The 27,645-nt window shown below is 35.7% G+C and overlaps 1 protein-coding gene and 2 long non-coding RNA genes across 6 annotated transcripts; 2 read left to right on the forward strand and 1 right to left on the reverse strand.

Moving 5' to 3' along the window:
• On the forward strand, positions 1–5,925 carry LOC147838796 (uncharacterized). The gene is made up of 5 exons (XR_015520067.1): positions 1–115; positions 229–329; positions 684–753; positions 1,246–1,347; positions 5,795–5,925. It is a non-coding gene; the product is annotated as an uncharacterized LOC147838796 (long non-coding RNA).
• LOC147831868 (uncharacterized) lies at positions 5,597–22,627 on the reverse strand. Of its 4 annotated transcripts, XR_015520101.1 has the most exons (10): positions 21,938–22,401; positions 20,240–20,364; positions 18,337–18,495; positions 16,553–16,579; positions 16,103–16,157; positions 12,348–12,418; positions 9,721–9,834; positions 8,009–8,081; positions 7,837–7,890; positions 5,708–7,113 (listed from the first exon to the last, which is right to left on the reverse strand). It is a non-coding gene; the product is annotated as an uncharacterized LOC147831868 (long non-coding RNA). The 4 variants fall into 4 exon arrangements; XR_015520103.1 differs by lacking the exons at positions 7,837–7,890; positions 16,553–16,579 and having other exon boundaries at positions 5,597–7,113; positions 8,009–8,107; XR_015520100.1 differs by lacking the exons at positions 7,837–7,890; positions 9,721–9,834; positions 16,553–16,579 and adding an exon at positions 13,442–13,562 and having other exon boundaries at positions 6,057–7,113; positions 8,009–8,107; positions 21,938–22,403.
• On the forward strand, positions 22,236–27,645 carry si:dkey-248f6.3. The gene is made up of 9 exons (XM_087300903.1): positions 22,236–22,676; positions 23,476–23,973; positions 24,643–24,951; positions 25,135–25,232; positions 25,333–25,383; positions 25,477–25,858; positions 25,942–26,118; positions 26,235–26,364; positions 26,525–27,645. Exons 1-8 carry the CDS (start codon positions 22,547–22,549, stop codon positions 26,351–26,353), a joined length of 1,764 nt encoding a protein of 587 aa, XP_087157029.1. The 5' UTR covers positions 22,236–22,546; the 3' UTR covers positions 26,354–26,364; positions 26,525–27,645.

Here is a 27,645-nt window from a genome sequence, read left to right on the forward strand (position 1 = left end):
ACATGAACTGGTACATTGCCCTGCATTTTATGACAGATTTGAACTGCGTGCCTGTTTGAAACTCCAAGGTACTTACAAGAAAGGATAATTGGATAATTTGGATATTTTCGACGAGGTAAGAAGCTATATCTGTAAACGTACTATCTTTAAATTACTTATTAAATTTAAATATCATGCCATAAACATCCAATCAACACATAACCAAAGCACCTGTTTATTTAATTGCAGGATCCGACCGTGTGAATGTCTTGAGAAGAGAAAGGGGGTAACTTTAGCCTAATTTAGCAAGCTAACGATAGCTGGAGGACTCATTTTCACATCACACACAGGTAAGAATGTTAAACCTAGATTTTACATGAACTTTGAGTGAAGATTGTACAGAATCTTTTTTTTTTTCATATGGTTACATGTGTAACTTGCATATTTGGTCCATTTTATTACAGATACACCTTTTCATTTGCAACTCCGGTGCTTCTAAAAATAACATTTTAAGATCGAGTGAGACCTTTGTTATTTTTACGTTATTGCAGTTGGTTTATATAGAAATTGACTAGAGTTACGATCAGATTTTATGCTTGGTAACGTTACCTAAAGTGGCAGAGCTTTTAATCTTTTTGATGATGTGAGTAAGGAGTAACTGCTATTATAATGAAAATTCTTTACAATTCATTTTTGACCAATAGATGTCTGCCACCACTGCTAATCTTGAAAAGATGGGTAACCTGCCTGTGACTCCTCAATTGATTCTGCCTGGTAAGTATTTTGTGATTAAGATAGGGAAAAAATCTAATTTGTGTCCCGCTATAGACTTTGCTGGTTTGTATTTGACGAAATAGATTCATTCATTTTTAATTCATTAAAGCAAAGTCTCATTTAGTTAGAAATGTATGTATTTGTTTTGATCTGATACCCAAAGAAATAAACTTGCCTTTTAGAAGCCTAGTTATCCTTTAGTATTACTATTGACATACTATTGTCAATGTTTTAACACATGCTTAAGACATTCTGTCACTTTTCATTATCTTTGAATCTCAGATTACCTGGTTTGATTTCATGTAGTTGCTTATTATAGTTATTTAAATATTTATTTTAATTTTAAAAAAATATATTGTATGGCTTTATCACGTCTTGCATAATTTTATCATGGCCCTTTCTACACCAAGCCTTTCAAAACAAATGATAAATCACAGAATTAATCTCCAGAATAATTCCTAAATAATACTTTAATCAACCAATTTATTAAAGGTTCAGATGATACTTTGGGCCAGTGGATAAAACAATGGATGATCAGCATGGAAGGCAGAGTAATCTGTGAGGGTGAGCATGCACACTGGAATTCCTTCAAAGGTAATATGTTTGCACTTACATATTTTTTGTTTAATTTAGCATGAGGACTTCATAGAATAGAATATTGTTATGTCCAGCTTGTCACATGTGTGTTTGTGTGTATACACTACAAGTGAAAAGTTTGGAATCAGAAATATATATATTTATATATACGTTATATATATATATATATATATATATATATATATATATATATATATATATATATATATATATATATATATATATATATATATATATATTTGTTGTATAGTAAGCTTCTTGTGCTCACAAAGGCTAAACAATACTGTAATAGAAACAAGGACAAATACAGCAAAAACTGTGATATAGTGGAATGTCAGTTAAATAGTATATATTTATCATAAACTAATTAAATCATGTACTGGTATTTTATTGTATTTAGTTTAAAATGTGATTCTTGTATTTTAAAGTTAAATTTTGATCATCATTAAAAATACTAGTCCTCAGTGTCACATAATTCTCATGGTGCTTAATATAACCATCTGCTAAGAATAAACATTTATTGTTGTTGTCATAACTTTGTGGAACAATACAATACACATTATTCATTCATTTTCTTTTCGGCTGAGTCCCTTTATTATTACAGGGTTGCCACAGCTTAATGAACCGCCAACTTATCCAGCACATGTTTTATGCAGTGGATGCCCTTCCAGCTGCAACCCATCTCTGGGAAACATCCATACACACCCATTCACACACATACACTACGAACAATATAGCCTACCCAATTCACCTGTACCACATCTTTAGACTTGTGGGGGAAACCAGAGCACCAGGAAGAAACCCACGCGAACACGGGGAGAACATGCAAACTCCGCACAGAAACGTCAACTGACCTAGCCAAGTCTCGAACCAGTGACCTTCTTGCTGTGAGGTGACAGCACTACCTACTGCGCCACCATGTCAGTACACATTATACAATACTATTTCAAAGTACCATTGAAAATTAATTACTTTTACTCATCAAACTAAATTGTTCAGGCATGAAAGTAAATTAGACAACGCGGTGGCTCAGTAGGTAGTGCTGTCACCTCACAGCAAGAAGGTTGCGGGTTCAAGCCTCGACTGGGTCAGCATTTCCGTGTGGAGTTTGCATGTTCTCCTTGTGTTCGCGTGGGCTTCCTCCGGGTGCTCCGGTTTTCCCCACAGTCCAAACACATGCGATACAGGTGAATTGGATAAGCTAAAATTTTCTGTAGTGTATGAGTGTGAATGAGAGTGTATGGGTGTTTCCCAGTGATGGGTTGCAGCTGGAAGGGCATCCGCTGCGTAAGACATATGATGGATAAGTTGGCGGTTCATTCCGCTGTGGCGACCCCAGATTAATAAAGGGAAAAAGCCAAAAAGAAAATGAATGAAGGAATGAATAAAAGTAAATACATTTTTTATAATGCAAAAAAGATTTTTAAAAAAATTTACTTATTTTTTTTTATCAAACAATCGTAAAAGAATGTATCAGTTTCCAAAATACTTTGAAGCTTTTTTTTAGCACTGATCATTATAAGAATCAATATTAGTGGTTTTGTACCAATAATATAATGATTTCTTAAGGATCATGTGACACTAAATTAAATGTGAAACTACGTTCAATAAGAAAATTTTTTTTTAAAAATTTGAATTATTTAAATTGTGTAGTAACTAGGGATGTAACAGTATTGTAAATACCGTCATACCGCAATAATAATTTTTTTCAATATTACCGTAGGCGCATGACTCAATAAAACTATTTTTCTGAGAAAAGTTTGCTTAGGCGAATGAAGTGAACGGGAGGTAGCGGGAACTACAATTCCCATCAGCCCAGCCGTGGCCATCATCCTTTGTAGTCTGTTGTCGCTACAGATCCAGTAATGCGGAAATGGAGTGTGTTGCTAGTAGCGGGGAAGAAAAAGAGCTGGAAATGATCGAACCTAAAGCGGGTTTTAAACCGGATGTGTGGAAGCATTTCGGTTTCTCTCTAAAAAGATACAAGAAAGGAGAAAAGGTGACAGACAAAGAAAAAAAACAGTATGCAGGCACTGCCAGACTGTGGTGAAATATAAGTCGGGGAATACGACTAAAAACAGTCATGGGGACTGCAGAACACAGCACACCTGTTAGATTGATGCAGACATTGATTTGTACCGCAAAAAGACCTCTATCTCACTCATGGCTTGTCCTCTCAAGTGGTGGAAAGACAATGCACAGTGTTACTCACTGCTGTCAACCTTGGCTTAATCATATCTCTCTGTCCCAGAAACCTCAGTCCCAAATGAGAGGGTTTTTTTTTCTGTTGCAGGGGACATGCCCAGAGATCCCAGCTTTTACAAGATTAGTTATATGATCATTTCTTTAAAAAACCCATCTCTATCTAAGTGAGTGAGTGATTAAATGTTGAATGTGATGAGTTTTCAACAATACTAAATTGAAACTTTTTTTTTTATATATATGGTTTAATAGTTTTTTGTTGTTAAAATTTAAAAATTGAAGTTCCTGTTTCGAAACTTACAGATAAATGGCTAATTTGTATGTCATTGATATGTTCAGTGCTAAGGTAAATAAACACTTTTGGCACTTTTTTCGAGTCTTTTCATTAGTTTTATTTTTCCAGTAAATTATTCAATAAGTATGCCATTCATACCGAGGTATTATCGTACAGTGTATCGTACAAATTCTGATACTGTTACATCCCTAGTAGTAACACTTTAAAATTCAACATTTTTACTTTATTTTTGATCAAATAAATGCAGCCTTTGTGAGCAGAATAGCCTTTTTAAACATGACCTCTAAAAAATCTGTCCTTCAGATTAATATTTTGAATAGAATGCTTTACAATTATATATTTGTGCATAAACATTAGATTAGTCAAAGCCAAAATTGGAGCTAATAAACTTAGTACACGCCAGTGAATATTTTGATGAAAAAAAAATAAATACAACTTTAATAATAAACATGAAAAAAATATTACTCTGTTTAATAAAACTGTTTTGTTTAAATGCACCAATATATATTTGTCTATATTCACTGAGGGATTTATACAAATAAACATTTTTTAAAGGGGCTGTTCATTTATGCTGAACACTATATGTGGTGTGTGTGTGTGTGTGTGCGTGCGTGCGTGCGTGCGTGCGTGCGTGCGTGGTCAAAATTATTAGCCTCCTTGATTTTTTTTTCTTTTTTCAATATTTACATATTTATGTTTAACAGAGCAAAGAATATTTCACAGAATTTCTGATAATATTATTTCTTCTGGAGAATTTTTTTCTCATTTTTAGCTAGAATAAAAGTATTTTTTATTTTTTTTTAAAAACATATTAATGTCAATATTATTAGTCCCCTAAAGCAATACATATTTTTGATATATTTGACATATTTTTACAGAACAAACCATCGTTATACAATGACTTTAATTAACCTAATTAACCTAGTTAGGCGTTTATATGTCACCTTAAGCTAAACACTAGTATTTTAAGAAAATATAGGCAGTTATTATCTGCTGTCATCATGGAAAAGATAAAAGAAATCAGTTATTAGTTTTTACAAATTGGTTATTAAAACTAGTATGTTCAGAATTGTTGAACAAATCTTCTCTTTGTTAAACAGAAATTGGGGAAAAAAATATGTATTATATTATATACAGTTGAAGTCAGAAATATTAGCCCCCTGTTAATTTTTTTCCCCAATTTCTGTTTAACGGAGAGAATTTCTTCTACACATTTCTAAACATAATAGTTTTAATAACTCATCTCTAATAACTGATTTATTTTCTCTTTGTCATGATGACAGTAAATAATATTTGACGAGATATACTTCAAGACACTTCTATACAGCTTAAAGTGACATTTAAAGGCTTAACTGGGTTAATTAGGTTAACTAGGCTGATTAGGGTAATCAGGCAAGTCATTATATAGCAATGGTTTGTTCTGTAGACTATCTAAACATTATATAGCTTAAAGGGGCTAGTAATTTTGACCTTAAAATCAATATTTAAAAAAATTAAAACTTATTTTTATTTAGTCAAAATAAAACAAGACTTTTTTCCTGAAAAAAAATATTATCAGAAACTGTGAGCATTTCCTTGCTCTGTTAAACATCATTAGGAAAATAATGAAAATAAATAATTCAAAAAAAGGGGCTGATAATTCTGACTTCAACTGTACATATATAATAGCAAATAGGGACTTTAACTATGTACACACACATCACTGGTGTTGTTCAAAAATCAAACATTTTAACATTTGAATGCCCTTTTCATGTCTTTAATCTTCATCATATAATAATAACCTTTTTTCAGGGAAAACCATTTTAGTGCTGCAAAAATGCATGTGCTTTTTCACTAAAATTTTCTTTCAGAACAGAAAATCACTTTTGCAGATAGTTTATTTATTTTTGTAAGTCATACAGTTTTAAATACCTTGTTCACAGAAAATCTTTTATTCTTATTATTCAGATGCTTTGCTGGCATAAATCCAGAGAGGGGAACCAAGGCTGAGAGAGGAAATGTGACGTCAAAAAAAAAACTGGCAAAACAGTTCAGAAGAAGACCATGACTGTAAACCCCAAGGTTTCAAACCTTTTAAAGAAACTAACGGACTTTGAATGGGACTTTATTTAAAATGCAGCTTGCTTGCACCCCCCTACTTTTGCAACACAGAGGCCTTTTTTTCTTTATTTGCTAAAGCTCATTTTGGGGCTATATATTTTTATATTTTATATCCAAGACTAAATTGTAAAGTGGCTATTTATAAATTTTTTCTATGACATTCGGTAAGTTGCTTCTTGTTGTACAATGCTGAAAACGATCTTAACATTTCTGGAGAACTTACAATTTTTGCTTGTCTTTGGCTTAATATTTTCACAAACACAATGCAGATTTTATTTTGTGTTGTTTGAAAATAAAAAATGTGAAATATAACTTGGATTTATTTCTCTTTTTGAATCATTTTAATCTAAAATAATATGGTTAAATATGGATTGCAATTTAACAGCTTTATGCTTCTAAATAACAGATGCATGCTGTAGATAAAATGTAAAAAAGGTAGGGCACTGTATTTTTACATTAGAATAACAGTGGTATGCTGTATTTTACAAAACAGTATCATGCTGTTAATTTAAAATGGCAGGGTACTGTATTTTTACAGTTCCATAACAGTAGATTACTGTGGCTAAAAAAACAGTATCATGCTGGTAATTTAAAAAACGGTAGGGCACCATATTTTTACAGTATGATAATGGCAACCACAGCTGCCAGTAGATTACCGTTTTTTTACAGGGAAATTTTTTACAGTGTAGGCTGTGGCATTGGCATGATGCTCAATTGTTACTAATGGATACAAAGTGTGCCAAGAAAATATCCCCCACACTATTACACCACACCCATCAGCTTGAACCATTGATACAAGGCAAGATGGAGCCATGCTTTCATTGTGTTGATGCCAAAATCTGACCCCACAATCTAAATATCGCTGCAGAAATAGAGACTCATCAGACCAGGCAATGTTTTTCTAATCTTATATTGTCTAATTTTGGTGAGCTTGTGTGAATTGTAGGATCAGTGTTCTTTTCTTAGTTGACAGGAGAGGCACATGGTTTGGTCTTCTGCTGCTGTAGCCCATCCGTCTGAAGGTTGGACGTGTTGTGCATTCAGAGATGCTCTTCTGCAGACCTCATTTGTAACGAGTGGTTACTGTTGCCTTTCTATCAGCTGCAGTCTGGCCATTCTCCTCTGACCTCTGGCACCAACAAGGCATTTGCAATAACAGCTAAACTCTGAGAGATGATCAAAATAATTACATAAATGCTTACACAAACTTATTAACTTATGATTTTAACATTTATACAAATATTTATTAAGTCCTAAGTTTATACAAAAGTCCAAAGACACTAGAGATATTTATTCTAATACGTATTTTAATATGATAAAATATTTAGTAATTTAGCTAAAGTCATTGAGCTGTTTGAATTTCAATTGATATAATCAGTGTAATTTCAGTGAATTTCTATGTGAATAGATATAAATATTATATATTATTAATATATAATAGATATAAATATTGACCTTCCATGTTTCTAGAAAAACATCTTGCAATTCTTAGAGTGCTTCATGCAGGTGAGTGGGCCTGACAAATGCTCGACTGGAAAATAAAAAATAAATAAACTAAATCAGCCTTGTCATAGGATTTCTATTCTGCTGCTAGCGGATGATTTGAAGTGCTTCTTTTATCCTCACTTGTAAGTTGCTTTGGATAAAAGCGTCTGAGCTAAATGAGTGAATGAAAGCAAAATGTAAATGTCTTTTTTATTTATTTTGTGCCTTCTTTTTAGCATTTTTAAAATGTAAACTTAATAAAACCTCTTATCTATGCATGTCTGAATGCATAAATATGTACATATCTACATTTTCCAGTAAATATAACTAAAAAACTCATACTTTCGTGACAGAAAAGTCATCCAAGGTAAACATTTACAATCCAAAACTGAATCTATTCTTACCTGTTGTTTCACTCTCATCGCTGTTGTGTTTTATTGGAATACAGTAAGTGTTTGCTTTGGGAATGACATTATAAAAGAAACAAATTTTATAAATGACACCGAGAGCTGTGAAAAGAAATCAGTGACAATTTCAGAATATCACCAAATATGCAGCCAAACAACATTTACTCACATAATAATAAATCAGCCGTAATCACATCCGTCACGACTCCATCTCCTCCATCTCTCTCTCTCTCTCTCTTACACTGCAGCAGAGGAGAAGATGAGCAAGCTAGGCACATGAATAATGATGTTAATGTAATGTAAATGACAGGGAAATGACATTTCAAATGCATGCATAGAAAACATATTCCAGGACTGAACTTAGCATCTCAGACTCACAGAGCTTGAACAAAATGAACAAAACTGATCTTAAATTCAACACGAGGGAGCAACAAATAAAAAAACTCAAACACAGTCAAACTGTACACTATCTGACAAAAGTCTTGTCTTCGATCCCAGTCGTAAGAGCAACAAATAATAACTTTTCTTCTAGTTGATCATTTGGAAAAGTGACCAAGGGTCGATTTTTCTGATTGATTATCTATCTATCTATCTATCTATCTATCTATCTATCTATCTATCTATCTATCTATCTATCTATCTATCTATCTATCTATCTATCTATCTATCTATCTATCTATCTATCTATCTATCTATCTATCTATCTATCTATCTATCTATCTATCTATCTATCTATCTATCTATCTATCTATGCATGTATGCATGTATGTATGTACATATACATATACATATATATACATATATATATATATATATATATATATATACATATATATACATATATATATATACATATATATACATATATATATATATATATATATATATATATATATATATATATATATATATATATATATACACACACATACACACACGCAACAGTTCTGTCTGGTTCTCAAATCTGATTGGCTGATAGCCGTGCAATATTCTGCAATATCAGAACTCCTACAGACTCTTTACCCTTTGTGTATTACTCCGCCCACATACAGCCAGCAAGAGCAGACACTACATATCTAAAGTTTAAAAGATGCACGCTCAACTGTTTTAACTGTCAGCTTAGGATTTGAATCCAACGTGGAGGAAAGTAGTCCCACATACAAAAGGGTTTTTGAGACTCTCCATGTTTGATTTTGTTTTTATATACACAATTACAGTATGCCGTCAAACTTTTGTATAAACGCAATATCACACTCGTAGCAGTGCGATATGGCTGTATATCGGCACTGGAGGGGGCACTAAGGCACGAGGCTGCACGCCTCCCACCAGTGCCGATATACAGCCATATCACACTGTAACAAGTGTGATATTGCTTATATATATTTATATATATATATGAGGTAAAAGAAAAAAATAAAAGGGGGCACTTGGATTTGCTATAGCCCTAGGGCCCAATGTGTTCTTAATCCGGCCCTGAGCATAACATACAGTTCATTAAAATAAATAACCATTACTACAGCAGTTTTCAACAATAAAGCTTTCTTTGTTCATAATATTGCAGCCCTACTGTTGTAAAACTTAAAATGTCATGTTAATCTCTGAGCTGAAGTGATAATGAATCCTTCACATCGTTTCGAAAGAATCAGGTTGCAAAATGTGTGCTAACAAGTCTCTAAGAAAAGATCTGATTTGGTGTTTTTGTGCTTAAAAATAGCAGTTCTCCCGTCTGAAACGTCTCACATGGTGTGCATGGTCTGTGTGTGTGCGTGAGCAGCCACGTGTGTAGTGGATCTGTTTTTAGATGCAGCACGCGCAGGGTGACGCACTTTTGCAAGGGGTGAAGTTCCCACCTATTTCTCAGCCCACAGAAATAAACCATACCTGCAAAAATAGAGGCGCTGCAGACGCACACAGACCCGCCGCCGATGCTGCAACCTTTAGATCCAGATCAATCAAGTCTGGACACGCACACACATACGCGCTGCACGGTCGTGACTAAAGAGTGAGGAGAGATAAACAGAGGCACAGAGAGATGAAGAGCAGAACTCAAAATCCCTGCTTCAAACAGCGCATGAATCAGCGCTGCCCGAGGGTCCAAATCATGTCTGAAAATACTACCATTTTCTGTTCAAACTTAATGCAGCTGTATTTTTGTAAGTCTTCCTCACATTTAACAGGTCATGACACCTTCCAAACTCATGCTAAAAGAGATATACAGATGCATCTCTATATATTAGAATGTCAATGATTATTTAAAGGGCAGCACGGTGTCGCATTGGTTAGCACTGTCGCCTCACAGCAAGAAGGTCATTGGTTTGAGTCCCGGCTGGGTCAGTTGGCATTTCTGTGTGGAGTTTGCATGTTCTCTATATGTTGGCGTGGATTTCATCCTGGTGCTCCAGTTTCTCCCACAGTCCAAAGACATGCGCTATAAGTGAACTGAATAAACTAAATTGGACTTCCCAGTCCTAGTACTTTATATATTTTACCTTTAGGATCTATTTTTGGTAAATATGGGGTGGCTTTTCATTTTTATGCTGACGACACTCAGATTTATGTCCATTTTAAAAAATAATGATAAAATGGTCTTGACTCCCTAATGAGATGTCTAATCAAGGTTAGGAATGAGGAAGAAACTGAGCTGGTCTGGTTTGGGGATCCTGCCCCTTTTAGGTTTTGGTGAGCTATCAACTTATCAAAAACCTGTTGTTAGAAAATTAGGGTTTTAGTTCATTTGCGATCTGAAATTTAATAAACATCTCATACGCAATATTAATTATTTTTCCACTGCACCATGACTTTATATTCTATATACATTAGTCCTGTCGCCTATCCAAGTTGTAGGAACAACAATTAATAACTTGACTTCTAGTTCTATCATATGGTATCATTTGGCTCATATGAAAGGCAAAGGCCTTCATACGTCTCAGCAATGACTTAAAATAACTTAAATTAAATGGCAAAGAAAGCGTTCTTGCAGGACTCACAGAGTTCATCAAGATACTTTAGATTCATCTTCAATGTCTCCTCCATTTTACTCCATACATGCTCAATTATGTTCATGTCTGGTGAGTGGGCTGGCTAATCCTGGAGCACCTTGACCATCATTGCTTTCAGAAACTTTGATGTGGAGGCTGAAGGATGAGGAGCAGTGCTATCCCGCTGAAGAATTTGCCCTCACCTGTGGTTTGTAATGTAATGGGCAGCACAAATGTCTTGATACCTCAGGCTGTTGATGATGCCATCCACTCTGCAGATTACGGAACTCCGGAAGGGATGTAGTGGAGGAGAAAAAAATTGGCTGGGTAATAAAAAAAAAAAATGGGTGAAAGAAAAAAATGGATGGGAGGAAAATATATATTTCTAAGTTTTTGCATTCTCTTGCTAAGATGTTTTGCGTTCCCTCGCAAAGTTTTGAGTTATCTCGCAGAGATGTTTTGTGTTCCCTCGCAAAGATGTTTTGCATTCTCTCGCAAAACTGTTTCTTCACAAACACTTCACTTATGTAAACCCTCCCTTTTTAGCCAAAATTATCCCATATTTTACCATTCTACCCCACTTTCTTTACATTAAATCTGTGCATCTATCGTCGCCTTTCACTTTGCAACCTCTGAACCAGCGAATGCATGTACAAGCGCTGACTGACAGATGCGCTCCATACAATAAATGAATCTCATGTTTTGTTTAGTTTGATAACAGAGGTGTCTCTGTAAGAATGCACAGATCAATAATGAAAGCATTCCATTACTTTAGAAACTGTTTGTGCTCATTTAAGAGAAAATTAGCTGTTTAAAATAAAACATGCAGGACGGAGATGTTTATATATTATTCAGTGTATTTGTCTGTTTAAACATACATCCGCTCCTCTGTGATCCTCTGTAAATGGCGCGTACAGACGCTGATCTGGGATCAGTTTATTGTATGGAGCGCGTCTGTCTGTCAGCGCTTATACATGAATTCACTGGTTCAGAGGTAGAATATGAAAGGCGACGATCGACGCACAGTAATGTAAAGAAAGTTGGATAGAATGGTAAAATACGGGTGCATTTCGGCAAAAACGGGAGGGTTAACGTGAGTGATCTTTGCGAGATAACGCAAAACATCTTTGCGAGGGAACGCAAAAACTTAAAAACAAAAAATATATATTTTCCTCCCATCCATTTTTTTCTTTCACCCATTATTTTTTTTTCACCCCTCCAATTTTTTTTTCCTCCACTACGTCCCCTCCGGGGTTCCGTAGCAGATCTCTCCTTAGCCCTCACACTGAATGTAACCCCAAACCATGATTTTTCCTTCACCGCTCTTGACTGATTTCTATGATTATCTTGGGTTTATGTGGGGTCCAATAGGTCTTATGCAGTATTTGTGATGATTGGGGTGCAGCTCAACAGAGGATTTAAATCTACCTTCTGCCACTTTTGCAAGTGACCAACAAGACAGTCAAGTAATTTTTTGCTGCTCTTTCAACTGGGATCAACGACAAGACTTTTGTCAGTTAGTGTACTTACCTTCAAAAAGTTCTTGAACCTCTAAAGGAAAGGTCACTTATTGAAGGGCTTTCATTTCTCTGGCACTGAACCTGAGGAACACAAAAAAACCAAAAGCCAGTGAATTAGGAAAAACATCACATCCCAAAGATTAACAATGCTCTAAAAGCAAAACCAGCTGTGCTACATGCTGAAAATGATAAAAGATCGATAAAATAAATGGAGATGTTCTGTAAAACAGGCTTAACAGTGAAAGAGATCGACTGATAAAAATCCATGCAGGTAAAAACAGAAACTGTTTGGTCTTCGAGGCACTGTTACAAAGGAAAGTTTTATATGTTATATAACATGTTGTCACAATATTGCAATTACTAACTTTGATGCGATACCTTGAAAAAAATGACATTCAACACCATTTTCAATGCCATCAGGAAATATTGCAACAGCATTAATTAAAACAACAATATTAGGATAATGCTTATCTTCATTTGTTCATTTGCCAGAGCTAAAACAAGAAGTACTGCATGTCTCCTATTGACTTTTACCACTGGTAATCAGGCCAGTAATGTAGATCATCATGTGTCCTGCCAAAATAATAGCAGCAGATTGCTTAAATCAGTGGTCACCAAACTTGTTCCTGGAGGGCCGGTGTCCTGCAGAGTTTAGCTCCAACCCTAATCAAACACACCTGAACGAGCTAATCAAGGTCTTACTAGGTATACTTGAAACATCCAGGCAGGTGTGTTGAGGCAAGTTGCAGCTAAACCCTGCAGGGACACCGGCCCTCCAGGACCGAGATTGGTGACCCCTGGCTTAAATAAATGAATGAATGAACGAAAAAGGGAATTAAATAAATGAACAAACGAATGAAAAAAATGAACACATTATGTATGACCATGAAAGAAAGACTGAGCTAATAATAATAAAGCGCTTCATTCCAATAACGGCATTTTAGAAACAAACAATTCTGCATACAAAGTGTCCAATCCAGCACCAAATCCCATAAGAGATACAAATGTCCTGACAGCAGTGGCGTTACTAAAGGAGGAAGAAAAGCCCTGATATCAACAACACGCAGAAGGCTAATCTGGAGCATTGTGATGAACTGGATTTACAGCAGAACCGATGAGGCGAAAATAGGCTGGAGTGACCATAACGGTTTAGTTCAAAAGAGTCCATCAGTCAGCCATGCATTCAACATCTGACCAGCAGTGTTCATGAGGAAAACTGTCCGAACTGCAAAAAATAATAGATGTTTACAAACAGGTCTTCTGAAATATTTTTATCACAACTTTCTTAACATTAAAGTCACTTTTAAATAAAAACTTTTAAAACTCAATGGTAGCAAAATAACATTAATAATAATTATAATAATAAAAAAGTTATGGTAACACTTTAGAATAACGGGCCATTAGTTTATGCCTTTACTATTAAGAAGGCTAATAATCTAGTAAACAATTTATTACTCATAGTTCAACATTTACTAGTGCAAATCTAAATTCATGCGTGAATACTTTAGTGAATACTTTAACTAATGGACTATTATTTTAAACTGTTACCAAAGTTACATAAAACATGAGCAAAATTATATTTCTGTGCAATCTTTCATACCAAATAAAGGTGTGTGGGTTTACAAATTGTTACAAATATAATTATATTATATTATTATATTATATTCTATTATATTATTCATTCATTCATTTTCTTGTCGGCTTAGTCCCTTTGTTAATCCGGGGTCGCCACAGAGGAATGAACCGCCAACTTATCCAGCAAGTTTTTTACGCAGCAGATGCCCTTCCAGCTGCAACCCATCTCTGGGAAACATCCACACACACATTCACACACACACTCATACACTACGGACAATTTAGCCTACCCAATTCACCTGTACCGCATGTCTTTGGACTGTGGGGGAAACTGGAGCACCCGGAGGAAACCCACGCGAAGGCAGGGAGAACATGCAAACTCCACACAGAAACGCCAACTGAGCCGAGGTTCGAACCAGCGACCTTCTTGCTGTGAGGCGACAGCACTACCTACTGCGCCACTGCCTCGCCTATATTATGTTCTATTATATTATATTATATTAATAATAACTTAATATAATAATCATTAATAATTCTAATTAACAGTATTAAATTATCATAACATGGACCTACACTACCTGACAAAAGTCTTGTCACCTATCCAATTTTAGGAACAACAAATAATTACTTGACTTCTAGTTGATCAGTTGGTTTCAGAAGTGGCTTATATGAAAGGCAAAGGCCTCTAGATTACGCTTATTTTACCAAAATAAAATATGAGCATGCCTTGATTTTTAATTATTTAAATAGGACAGTAAGGCCTGATTTTGCTTAGACAAAAGTCTTGTCACTTAACAGAAATAACGTACAGTATAGAATATAAGTCATGGTGCAGTGGAAAAAGAATGAATATTGTGTATGACTCCCATGAGCTTGCAGGACTGCATCCATACATCTCTGCAATCACTTATATTAAAGCCATCTGGAATGGCAAAGAAAGTGTTCATGCAGGACTCACAGAGTTCATTTATTTTCAATACCTCCTCCATCTTACCCCAGACATGCTCAATAATGTTCATATCTGGTGACTGGGCTGGCCAATCCATGAGCACCTTGACCTTCTTTGCTTTTAGAAACTTTAACGTGGAGGGTGAAGTATGAGGAGCGCTATCCTGCTGAAGAATTTGCCCTCTCCTTTGGCTTTTAACTGCAGATCTCTCGCACACTCCTATACTAAATGTAACACCAAACCATGATTTTTCCTTCACCAAACATGACTGATTTCTCTGAGAATCTTGGGTCCATGCTGATTCCAATTTGTCTTCTGCAGTATTTGTGATGTTTGGGATGCAGTTCAACAGATGATTCATCTGAAAAAAAATCGACCTTCTTCCACTTTTCAAAATGATCAACTAGAAGTCAAGTTATTGTTTTTGCTGTTACAACTGGGATCGACGACAAGACTTTTTTCAGGTGTAGTGTACATTACAATAATATAAAATAAAATGTCAAAATAAAACATTTATTTTTTGTTTTAAATGTAAAATGATTTTAAAAATATTATATTATTATATTATATTATATTATACTATATTATATTATATTATATTATATTATATTATATTATATTATATTATATTACATACACTGAACCAACACTGCATTTACTTACACATACCATGCAACCTACTTTCCAAATGAGGGATGCAACAGAGTGATTCATCCTAAACAAAGTAATTCGTCTTAAATGACAAAAACGTGATTCATCTTTAACTAAGCCATTCATCCTCACACTATTGCTTGAGTCCAACTGCTGTTTTAATATGACACAATCATGTCAAATCTGACAAACGTGTCTCTTGAAAGCCAACAGCATCCACTGATTTAGAAGATGCTGACAAATACCTGAGTGACAGTGAAATTATTGTGAAATAGAGGAGATTCGGGTCAAAGCAATTTCCATACAGTTTGTTCAATTCTGATAGAGGTGACTTGAGTCAAAGCTTCACACACACACACACACACACACACACACACACACGCACACACGCACACACGCACACACGCACACACGCACACACGCACACACGCACACACGCACACACGCACACACGCACACACACACACACACACACACACACACACACACACACACACACACACACGAATATGTAAACAAACATTTGTACAGCATGAGGATGAATACTGGTCAGAAACCCAAATACACAAGTAGGGAGAATAAATACTTGCCATCAAATAATTCATCATGCACCTCAATGAAGCTCTGAAATGCATTCAGCCAGGCCTACAAACAAACACAAAGAGGACATAATAAAAGCCCAACAAGAACATTCGTACTGATTTAAACATTTGTGCACATCAAAGCTTTAATTGAAAACATCTAATGATGTTGCTTCAAAATTAAATGAGTTTTCTTGATAATCCCAAATCCAAGGGAAAGAAGAAAACCAACCGCAACATTTTCACCTTAATTGCTCTTTTAGCCTGTGGCCATTTCATTTTCACATTTCGGCTCTGAATGAGTGTAGTTGAGGGCTGATCTTCTGTACTCATTCACCTTTGAAGTGTGCTCAATGTTTCTTTCTATGCTCTTAAAGTTTTAAGTATAGTATAGCAGCTATACTGCTTAACCTCTAGTATAGCAGTTTTAAAATATTAATACTGTAATTAATTACTCACCCGCATGTTGATCCAATCCCTTGAGACCTTTGTTCATTTTTTGGAACACAAATGAAGATATTTAAGTGAAATTTGAGAGCTCCAACATCCTCCATACTCATCATTACAAAAAAACATCCTCAAAACAGACCATTTGATATCCTTCTCTGTATCGTGTTGTTCAAATTGTCATTTACAGGAGTCAATATACACTTACTGGCCACTTCATTGCTTATTCAACTGCTTGTTGATGCGAAACAGCCAATCACATATCAGCAATGCATTTAGTCATGTAGCTGTGGTCAAAAGCAGATGACCTTAAATTATGATGAACATTTTTTTATTGGGGACAAAATAATTGAGGCACATGCTGTAAAGGCCCACACTTTCTGAAAGGGGGCAGGGATCAGCAGTTCATTTGCATTTAAAGAGACACACAAGAAAAAAGAAAATCTTGCGATCTGGATTAGGGTCAAAATTTGGCATCAACAACATAAAAAGCATGTATTCATCCTACTCTGTTTCAACAGTTCAGGCTGGTGGTGGTGTAATGGTGAGGGGGATATTTTCTTGGTACACTTTGGGTCCATTAGTAACAATTGAGCGTCTTGTCAAGATGCCACAGTCTACTTGAGTATTGTGGCTGACCATGTCAATCCCTTTATTACCACAGTGTACCCATCTTCTGATGGCTACTTCCAGCAGGATAACGCAAAATATCAAAGCACAAATCGTCTCAGACCGGTTTCCTTAACAAGAAAATGAGTTCACTCTACTCAAATGGCCTCCAAAGCTACCAGAACTCAATCCAATTTGGGATTTGTTGAAATGGGAGATTCGCATCATGGATGTGCAGCGCACAAATCTGCAGCAACTGCGTGATGCTGTCATGTCAATATGGACCAAAATCTCTGAGGAATATTTCCAGTACCTTGTTGAATCTATGCCACGAAGGATTATAGCAGTTCTGAAGGCAAAAGAGGGTCTAACCCGGTACTAACAAGGTGTACCCAATAAAGTGGCCGGTAAAATATGTATTTTTTTAAATCTAAAAGGACAAACAAATCATACAAATAAATAAATAAATAAATACATAAATAAAAAAAAGAACTTAAATCTATAAAGCAGAGCAAAGTCAGACTGTCCTTTTCCAATGCATTTCCCAGATAAAATGGTCAAATGGAAACCGGGGACAGATTAACTTTGAAAGAGGGCCTAGGAAATCTAATGAAGCACAATGGCTTGTTGGTATTAAATAAAAGCATAAAAGCCAAACTGAATAGTTTTGCGTAAATGGGCAGCGCAGTGAGCTCAGCGTTCACAGTGGAGACTCATTATCAGGGGAAATAAGAGGTCATTAGTAAACAGAATTCTGCTGGTCAGCAATAACACATGCTTTTTTCACACTGCCCACTCAAAGTCAGCAGACGCCAGAGGCTTTTTTGTTGTTTTCTGAGAGTCTGATGGAGGTGTAGGAGCGTAATGTACATGTGCGTCAGAGCAGAGGGAGATCCGGCTTCTACACAGTGACCCATTTACCTGTTGTAACCCACAATTGCTTTTTAAAGACAGGAGATGAATGGGATTTGGGAGAAACGGAGCAGCAGACAGAAACTCCATTCCAGTTACTTTTGGCCATTTGTATGTGACTGATTTTTTATTTTCTCGAGGATTTTTTCTTTAATTGATGACTAACACTTTTTTGATATAACAAACCTGTTGAAAGTCCCACTGAGATCAAGAAATATGATGATAAACACACATTCAAGTGGAACAGTTCAGTGAAAATCTGTCTGTTTACTTGCCTTCATGTTGGTTTGCGACGGGGGCGGGGGCGGAGGATCGGCGATGCGGGCTCAGCATTGTGTTGTCTATTGGCCATCAGCGATGGACGATGGCATCGTCTATCAGCCCAACTCTAACACACGTCACCATTTTTCTCAGAAAACATATTTCTAAAGGTGCTGTTGACGTGAAATTTTCATGAGATGTTGGTAACAACCAAAGAAATCCACATATGCAAAGAAAACATCTATTTTATATAAAGTAAACACCCATCAGATGATGAGCACTCTGAGCTTGTTAAGAAAGGGCCTGTTCCAATAAGATTTTCCTGTGAAACGACTGCCAATTCACAAACTGCAATTACTCAAATCATATGAAAAATTGTTGTTAAATGTTTAAAGTTATAATTTACTCACAGATTTCTTAACTGAAGCTCCAGAGCGAGAGAAATTGTTCACTTTGAGTTTGACGATTGCTAATGGAAAGCTGAAGAATGTTGATTTAGTTTCAGTAGCCCCCCTGAATTATCAGAACTAACTAATTAATTAGAACTACCTGTTAACTAGGTAGGTTAGGGTAATTAGTAGGCCCACACGGAAACTGCGCGCACAGAATTCCACAGATTTCTGCAGATTTTCAGCCCATCATTTATTCTGTTTATTTACTTGAGTAAATGTGTAAATCTGAATTTACTCATTTTTTTCAGTAATTTATTACTTTTTATTTCATATATTAAGGTTTTAGTTATGATACTCTGCTGGATACTCCCAAAATGATTCCGCAGAAATCCGCTAATTTTTTTACCAAAATTCAGAAATAGCAAAAAACGTCCGCAGATTCCGTCTGGCCCTGGTAATTAGGCAAGTTATTGTATAACGATGGTTTGTTCTGTAGACTAGCGAAAAAAATAGCTTAAAGGGGCTAATAATTTTGACCTTAAAATGTTTTTTAAAAATTTAAATCTGCTTTTATTCTAGCTGAAATAAAACAAATAAGACTTTCTCCAGAAGAAAAAACTGATTTATTTATATATATATATATATATATATATATATATATATATATATATATATATATATATATATATATATTAATAATATATATATTCACTGTATATATACAGGTGAAGTCAGAAGTATTAGCCCCACTTTGAATTTTTTTTCTTTTTTTAATATTTCCCAAATGAGGTTTAACAGAGCAAAGCAATGTTCACAGTATGTCTGATAATATTTTTTTTTCTTTTAGAGAAAGTCTTAATTGTTTTATTCAGGCTAGAATAAAAGCAGTTTTTATTTTTTTAAATTAATTTTAAGGTAATTTTTTTTTTTTGATAGTCTACAGAACAAACCATCGTTATACAATAACTTGCCTAATTACCCTAACCTGCCTAGTTAACCTAATTAACCTAGTTAAGCCTTTAAATGTCACTTTAAGCTGTATAGAAGTGTCTTAAAAATATCTAGTCAAAATTATTTACTGTCATTGTGGCAAAGATCAAATAAATCAGTTATTAGAAATGAGTTATTAAAACTATTATGTTTAGAAATGTGTTGAAGAAATCTTTTCTATGGTAAAGAGAAATATATATATATATATATATATATATATATATATATATATATATATATATATATATATATATATATATATATATATATCAGGGCCGCTGCTGGCCAAAAGGGTGCCCTATTCAAAATTTTACTGTGGTGCCCCCACAGAGGAACAAAATCACACAAAGATTTAAACGTAATTATCTATTTATGTACAAAAATATGCATATAAAGACTCAAGTTATACTTAAACATTCACATATTTGCATTACAAAATAATAGTTTAGATCAAAATAAATACTGACATGTCTTCTGCAGAAGCATTACCAATTTCAAACATTTACACAAGATAAGGGATAAACCCTGTCTGTACCTGTAGAGATGGACGGTCCTCAGTGCTGCATCCTGTACTTGTACCTGTGCAGCTGCTGGTGTCTTTGGAGCAGTGCTGGTCAGGCCACCTCATCTTCTTTTGTGGCAAACTTCAGCAGCATTGACCTCCATGTACAATACAGACGAAATTAGTCATTTAAAGAAAAACTCATGACATACCATTAAAACAACGGGCTAGTCAAGCACTCTTCATAATATTTACAAACTACAACCAAAATATTTCATTTACACTGTAATCTATGCTGACAATAGCTGACCCTTGCTTTCGGTATAAATCAAAGACATTTGTGTTTTTCAAGAATTAATTGCTGTAATTTTAAACCAAAAAACTTTATAATATTCAGAAAAAATTATCATTAATGAATTCATGCAATAAAAATGGTTTCTGGCCAGTGATTTACCGTAATTTTACTCATTTTATATTATTGATCTTTCAGAAATCACAGAATATTACTCAGTTTTGTTATTTCATACTGTAATGTACAAAAAAGACTAAAGAGACTTTATTGTCATTGCAATGATACAAGCAATAACAACAGCAACAATAAGAAATGTAAAGAAATAGATAAAACACTAAACAATAATAATTGCAGTCTGCAAAGAATGAAATAATATATAACATATATACAATATACAATATATATAATATATACATAATAATAACTATAATAATAAATAATACATAGAGTGAAGTAATTGTGCAGTGCATGTGTATTTACAGTTGGTGTGCAAGCAGAATTGTATTGCACAAGTTAATAACAATAATTGAGTTTGTGTTATTATCAGGGGCAAACGCGAAAAGTCATAGAACATGTCCTGTCTAAAGCACAATAGCAGTTGTGGCGAAGTTTAAACATTAGCCTCACTAGTATACTTGAATAACCAAAAATAGGTTTTCCAGATTCATGGAAGCTACCCGAAAGTGATGCATGCGATTCATATAGTACTCTCTTCCTCTTCTCGGCTCCAGACGGCTGTTGTCTTTTCCCGGGCATGAACCTGCAACTTGCATCTATTATAATTATATGCAGCTGGCAGCCGCAAGGATAGCCGCGTGCGCGGAAAAATTACGTCACATGTTTGTTAATGTGTCCGTCTTAAAATAATTTTTTAAACGTATTTAACAACTTATTATCAATATATATTTGATGTAAACTCAGTTTATGTTGATATCAGTAAATAAATATAAAAAAAATTTGAGCAACCGAGATGGTGCCCCCCTCCAGAGTTGAGGCTCTACGCAGCCTGCGTACTCTGCGTGTAGGGAGCGATGTTACTGATATATATATATATATATATATATATATATATATATATATATATATATATATATATATATATATATATATATACTTTTTATCCTGCAGCTTATTTCTCTAAAATGCTAGGGCCCTGAGTCTGGAGTGGTTTGAAGCTAAAAGATAAATCACACACAACAAACACTTTCACTGGTCACTTTTTTCACTTGGAACTTGCAGTTTTTATTGAGCAACTCAGCAGTTTTTCATCATTATAATGGGTTTTGATATAAACATACATCAATATCAATTTTTAATCAAATAAATATATATTTTTTGTTTCATGTTACTTCTGTGATCTTTTCATATTAGTCAAACATCGTACAGCATTAAACAGTGACATATCAATGATAAACTAATGACAAATTAAAAACACTCACCTCCTCTTTCTTCACCCATGTGGGACATGGACAATCTCCTCCAACCTGCAATAAAACAAGAAAATACAGATGAAATATAAAAATCAATTTAAAACAAAGTAAATAAATAAAAATGTAAATACAAGAAAATAAATAAATAAAAGTAAGTAAATAAATAAAAGGAAAAAACGAAGTAAAAAGTACAACAAAACAAATGTTTAATGAAATAATCTGAAAACAACTGAAATAAAAACTGATTAAAGAAGTTGTGCTCTTTTATAATTAAGTTTAGTCTTCTCTCAGGAATTCACGAACAGCTTCAGGATTCGCACAGAAATGCTCTGCAAAAAATCGCCTCGTCTCTCAGACAACAGATTGCGATGGTTTGGGTTTTTATTTGCAGACAGAACTTATATTATAACACGCTCAACGAACTTGACCGGTATCTTGGATCAACCCGCGGCCTGCCAACCCAACCCCCCCTCTCCCCCACCACCGATGACGAATAAATAGAACGAATTCGATTGCCGTTACGTCACTGGACAGAATTCAGATTTTCCTCAGAGTGACAAACGAACGAGTACAGTGAACATTGATTTAACGACTTTAGCGAATTGTTTTGCATCTCAAATGGCAAATAACACGTCAGCTGCGTTTTTTAATCGAGTTAATACGATCACGACTGAGTTTGTCAACGAAAATCATCGAAGTGACACGATGGCTTCTCCTTCACCTCCTACCGTGTTGAGAAGCCCAACAGGTGAGATGAGAGTTTACAAAAACGCTGTATTCCCACGTATTATTTAATAATACAGTAAATTATGAAGTTAAAAGTAAAATAATATTAATATATTGCCATGTAAGGTTATTAGTGTAGCAAATATGCAACGTCTCTTCATTGTAATGTGTTTTTTGTGTGTGTAGTTATGGTTTTGTATGATTTTGTGATAGAGCCCTGCTCTTATATGTAATGACATTCTGGTTTTTAAGTTTCTCCTTTCCACTTAACAGAAATTGTGCCTTGTTAATGTTTCTGATAAAAATCATTTTAATTTTACTTTAATTTAAATCCTTTGTGTAGACCTGCACAGTCATTTTCTTAGTTTTTGATGGTGTGGAGGAATATTTGTTATATTTTAGCAAACTGAGTGAGAATATTATATTTAAGTCTTTATTTGTTCAAGCAGGGATGAATACAATTGAGGTAAAGTTGGTTTTATAATTACACGTTCTGACTTTCTCCTTAATAATAATATAACAGAAAATTATTTTTGCTAAGTAGTTGCTTTTAGCTTTTTTCCTGATGTCTATCTAATATGGTCTTATGATTTACCGACTATTTGTCAGCTTGTGTTTGTCATTTTACATCATAGAAATGATTTGCAATTCCACATAATTAATTTTAGTTTTCAAAAATTTTCTATTATAATTGTACATTTATTGTTGTTGTTTCTTTTGTGTGATTGTCTTTCATATTTCTCATTTACAACAGTGTGTTTATTTTAAACCTGTGGTTAAAGAGTTTTCTAATATTTCCCTGTTCATTTCCTTTATTTCAGAAAACACAGAGAAAAGAAGGAAAGGGAATAAAGCCTCTGCTTTCTTTAAGAGAGCATGGAAGGCTGTGAAGCGCCCTTTCCTTTGCTGTGACCGGAACAGAGTGGTTCCCTTTGAACCACGGTCAGATGTCGACGATTTCCAGCATCTGCCTGTTCCAGGTCCCTCCAGGACCGTCGCAGCACATGCAGACCTTGAGCCGGTGTGGCAGCCAGGCCAGGTCTGTGAAGATCTTCAGCCGTTGAGTGTTCCGGGCCCCTTCAGCATCGAGCAAACAGCAGATGTGCCGAATGCAGATCCGGCCCGTCCAGAGTCCTCGACGGCCCTCACAGGTCATGTTGATACTGAGCTGGTGTGTCTGCCAGGCCAGGTCTGGGAAGATCCTCAGCCAATCAGTGTCCATGACCTCTCCAATATTAAGAACATGACGGATGCAGATTCGGCCTGTCCTGAGTCGCCTCCGTCTGTTCAAGACCCCTCTGATATTGATGGGACTGATGGTGAGTCATCCTGAATGTGGTTCATTTTATTTCTGCCGTCTGTTATTTTTTATGCTTTGTTGTTTTTAGCTTATAAATCAGACAGTGTCATTTGATGTACTGTTGGTTGTGTATTAATTAATACAGTGCTAAACATATATGAGTGCACCCCCCACTAATCTCTCATTTAAATTCAGATTTTCTATAGGAGGCTTTATAATATTATATTTGTGCATGTACATTAGTTTAGTCAGAACTGAAGCCAAATCTGGAGCTTATCTGACAAAATAACTAAATAATGGTTCAAAAATGAGTAGCCCAAATGTATATGTTCAGGGAAAATATTCAATTAATTTTTTTTAAATTAGCAAAAATCAAAGAGAAACAAAAAATATTGACAATTTTGTTGAAATTTTGTAGTTTGTAAATTTTGCAATATTTTGCATGATATTAATTGTGTTATCTTTCCATTTCTATAGATGTTCTGTGACTAAATTATTATTGTAATAAATAAATCTGTTTGATAAATGTGTTTTGTTCAAATGCACCACTATATATTACCCAGATTCACTGAGAAATGGATAAAAACATTCATTTTCTAAATGGGGTGTACTGCATATATGAATATGCTGAGCGCTGTAGCTGCAGCTCTGTTCATGGAGATGTTTCTGTTTGTTTTCTTCATTTTAGAAAAACCCAAGAAAGGAAGGAAAGGCAAAAGAGTCTCTGCTTTCTTCAAGAGAGTATGGAAGGCTGCAACGCGCCCTTTCCTGTGCTGTGACACGGATGTAGTCCAGCATCTTACACCACAACCTCAGCCCGAGCCCGAGCCTGACCCTGAGCCTGAGCCTGAGCCCGAGCCTGAGCTGGAGCCCGAGCCCGAGCCCGAGTCCGAGTCTGAGCCCGAGTCCGAGTCTGAGTCTGAGCCCGAGTCAGAGTCAGAGCCAGAGCCAGAGTCAGTTCTTGAGGAGCCTAAAGAGGCTTCTGGGCTCACTCTTGGTAAGTGATCATTTCCTTTTATTATTATAAATTAGTAATCAGTTTACTCCTGCAATTCTGATGGAAGTTTCTGCTTTCAGCTCATTGCATTAGATCCAGATTTAAAGGATTCGAGTCATTTATTTGATCCGTTTCACACCAGACAATGCAAGTAAATCTCCCTGCTGTTTTTCTGTGTTTCAGGATCTAGGGTGGGTCTTTTTGAAGTGAAAGACCTGATTGGAGAAGGAAGTTATGGCAAGGTGTATCTGGGATCTCACGTATTTAATGAGAGAACAAAGGTATAGAACTATTTTTCAAATTCAGTCAACATTTTCCTCCTGATTACTCAATATAAATTATTTGTGGGCTTTAATTTCATTTGTTGTTGTTTTTCCGCAGGTTGCCCTGAAGTACATCAAGAAGCGTAAACAGGACCGTTATCTCGACGTTGTAAGTTGAACAATTTACACAAAAGTGAAAATGTTTCTGTACTTTGTGCCATTCTGCTTTGGTAATATTTTTGAAATCTGTTTTTTTTTCTAGGATGGTCATTCCAAACCTGTGCTTGCAGAAGTGGCAATCATGCTTAAGTTGATGAAGGACCCACCTTGTCCCAGCATCATCACATTACACCACTGGATTAAGAATAAGAACGACTTCGTTCTCTTTCTGGAGTACGCCGAGTCATCCCAGATTTTGGCTTATTATCTCAGAAGTTCATTGGACATTGATGAAAACCACGCATGCCGGTTAATGCGTCAGTTGATCCAAGCTGTCAAGTTCTGCGCTGAGCGTGGAGTTTTCCATGGAGATATCCACTCGGGGAACATCCTGGTGACTCAACCCCGATCAGAGCTCAAACTGATTGACTTTGGTTGTGCTCGGCTAATTACCAGCGAGCCTTTCAACAGCAGTGATTATCGAGGTGAGTGGGCATTTTGTGGGAGTTTCTTTGGTCACAGTATTGTCTTATGAAATGACTGAATTCTGAAAATGTCTCTCTTACAGGAGCCTTACTTTACACACCGCCTGAGGTTCTGAGGGATCCCACATTCTTTCCTAACCCGGCGTACGTCTGGACATTAGGCCTCATCCTGTATGAAATATTGCATACACGATTGGCCTTTTACGACACGCATTCGATAATCGTTGGAGACCTCCAGACAGACCTCACCTTATCTTTAGGTAAGCAGACTCTTCTGAACAATCGTTTGTTTTGTAATTTGATGTAGTGAGATTTAAACACGTTCATGAATCTTGAGTATGCAGACATATTTCACACTCTCTTTGTCACTTTTCAGATTGCCTGGACCTGATTTCCCAGTGTTTGGTCCGCAATCCAGAGAAGCGACTGCAGTTACATCAGTTAGAAGAGCACCGGTGGTTCAATCCAACGAGCCCAAATCCTGTGCAACAGTGAGACAAGAGGAGGTAGAGGAACACACCGAGCACAAAACTACATCTTCAGTCTTTCTTTGCTTCATGCTATTCCTGTTCTTTTAGCTTCTGCTCTTTTTAGAGTCACAAGTCTTCTTTGACAGCCCTTCATATCACTGCTTAAATAACTTTGTGTTGTTTTTCTTCATTTTAGAAAACACTAAAGAAGCGAAGAGGAGAACAGCAGCATTTCCAGAAATTTCACAAGACTGTTAAAGTTATTAATTACTCCCTCATGTCATTCCAAACCCCTCAGATCTTACTTTTCAGTGTCAGTGTGTTGATGAGAGCTCTGTCCTGCACTGTGTGTGTGTCCACTGCTGACGTTTACCTCAGATGTGCCCACGCTTTGTTTAAATGAGAGGAAGTCGCGCAGGCCTCTGGGTTATCCGTCAGCAGTGTGACACACATCCAGTGCAGTACAGGACTTCTGAAGTCATTATTTTTGTTTTAATATTTTTGTGTTTTTCTTTCTGCATTAAAGAAGTTTAATGCTCCAAACCCCTGACACCTTTCCTCATCTTCAGAAAACAAATGAAAACATTTGAGATGAAATCAAATCATCAAACCATGAGAGCTCTGTCCTGCACTGTGTGTGTGTCCACTGCTGACGTTTACCTCAGATGTGCCCACGCTTTGTTTAAATGAGAGGAAGTCGCGCAGGCCTCTGGGTTAAACGTCAGCAGTGTGACACACATACAGTGCACTGCGCTCTTCTGGACGTGCGGTTTGAGGGTCAGAGAGCTCTCAGATTTCATCTCAAATGTTTTAATTTGTGTTCTCAATATGAACTAAACATGAATTTGATCTAAGGACATGAGGTGAGCAATTAATGACAATAATGGTGATTAAATACTGCAGCTCTGCACAAGACCTTTGGCCACAGGAGAAATGGTCGTGCCCAACCGAGCCTGGTTTCTCTCGAGGTTTTTTCCTTCACTTTTGTCAATTAGTGAAGTTTTCTTCCTCGCCACTGTCGCCGCTGGCTTGCTTGGTTGGGACTTGTGGAGCTGCGCATCGATGGATTTGCTCTTCAGTGAACTGAACTTGAACTCCAGTGCTGTCACAGTTTTCTCCTCTAAAGTGTCATCAAAGATCTGCTCGACTATTTTCTCCCTCATTAATGAATCTGGTGTTCTGTCATAAGAGAGACTGATTGTTTTATAATTAAGTGTTCATGATTGTTTTGTAATGAAATGTTCTTTGAATTGTTTTGTGATGAACTGCTTTTATGTATTGTTGGCTAATAAGTCAAATAAAATCCTGTGAATCAAA

Source organism: Danio rerio, chromosome 21 (genome assembly GCF_052040795.2).
Source record: "Danio rerio strain M-AB ecotype USA chromosome 21, GRCz13ab, whole genome shotgun sequence".
NCBI classification, from domain to species: domain Eukaryota; kingdom Metazoa; phylum Chordata; class Actinopteri; order Cypriniformes; family Danionidae; genus Danio; species Danio rerio.

Excerpts from the sequence above, each read along its gene's own strand:
- si:dkey-248f6.3 (XM_087300903.1), top strand. The coding sequence starts at position 22,547 with ATGGCAAATAACACGTCAGCTGCGTTTTTTAATCGAGTTAATACGATC. Across the intron at positions 24,952-25,134 it reads GGCTTCTGGGCTCACTCTTG|GATCTAGGGTGGGTCTTTTT; the intron begins GTAAGTGATCAT and ends TCTGTGTTTCAG. Across the intron at positions 25,384-25,476 it reads AGGACCGTTATCTCGACGTT|GATGGTCATTCCAAACCTGT; the intron begins GTAAGTTGAACA and ends TTTTTTTTCTAG.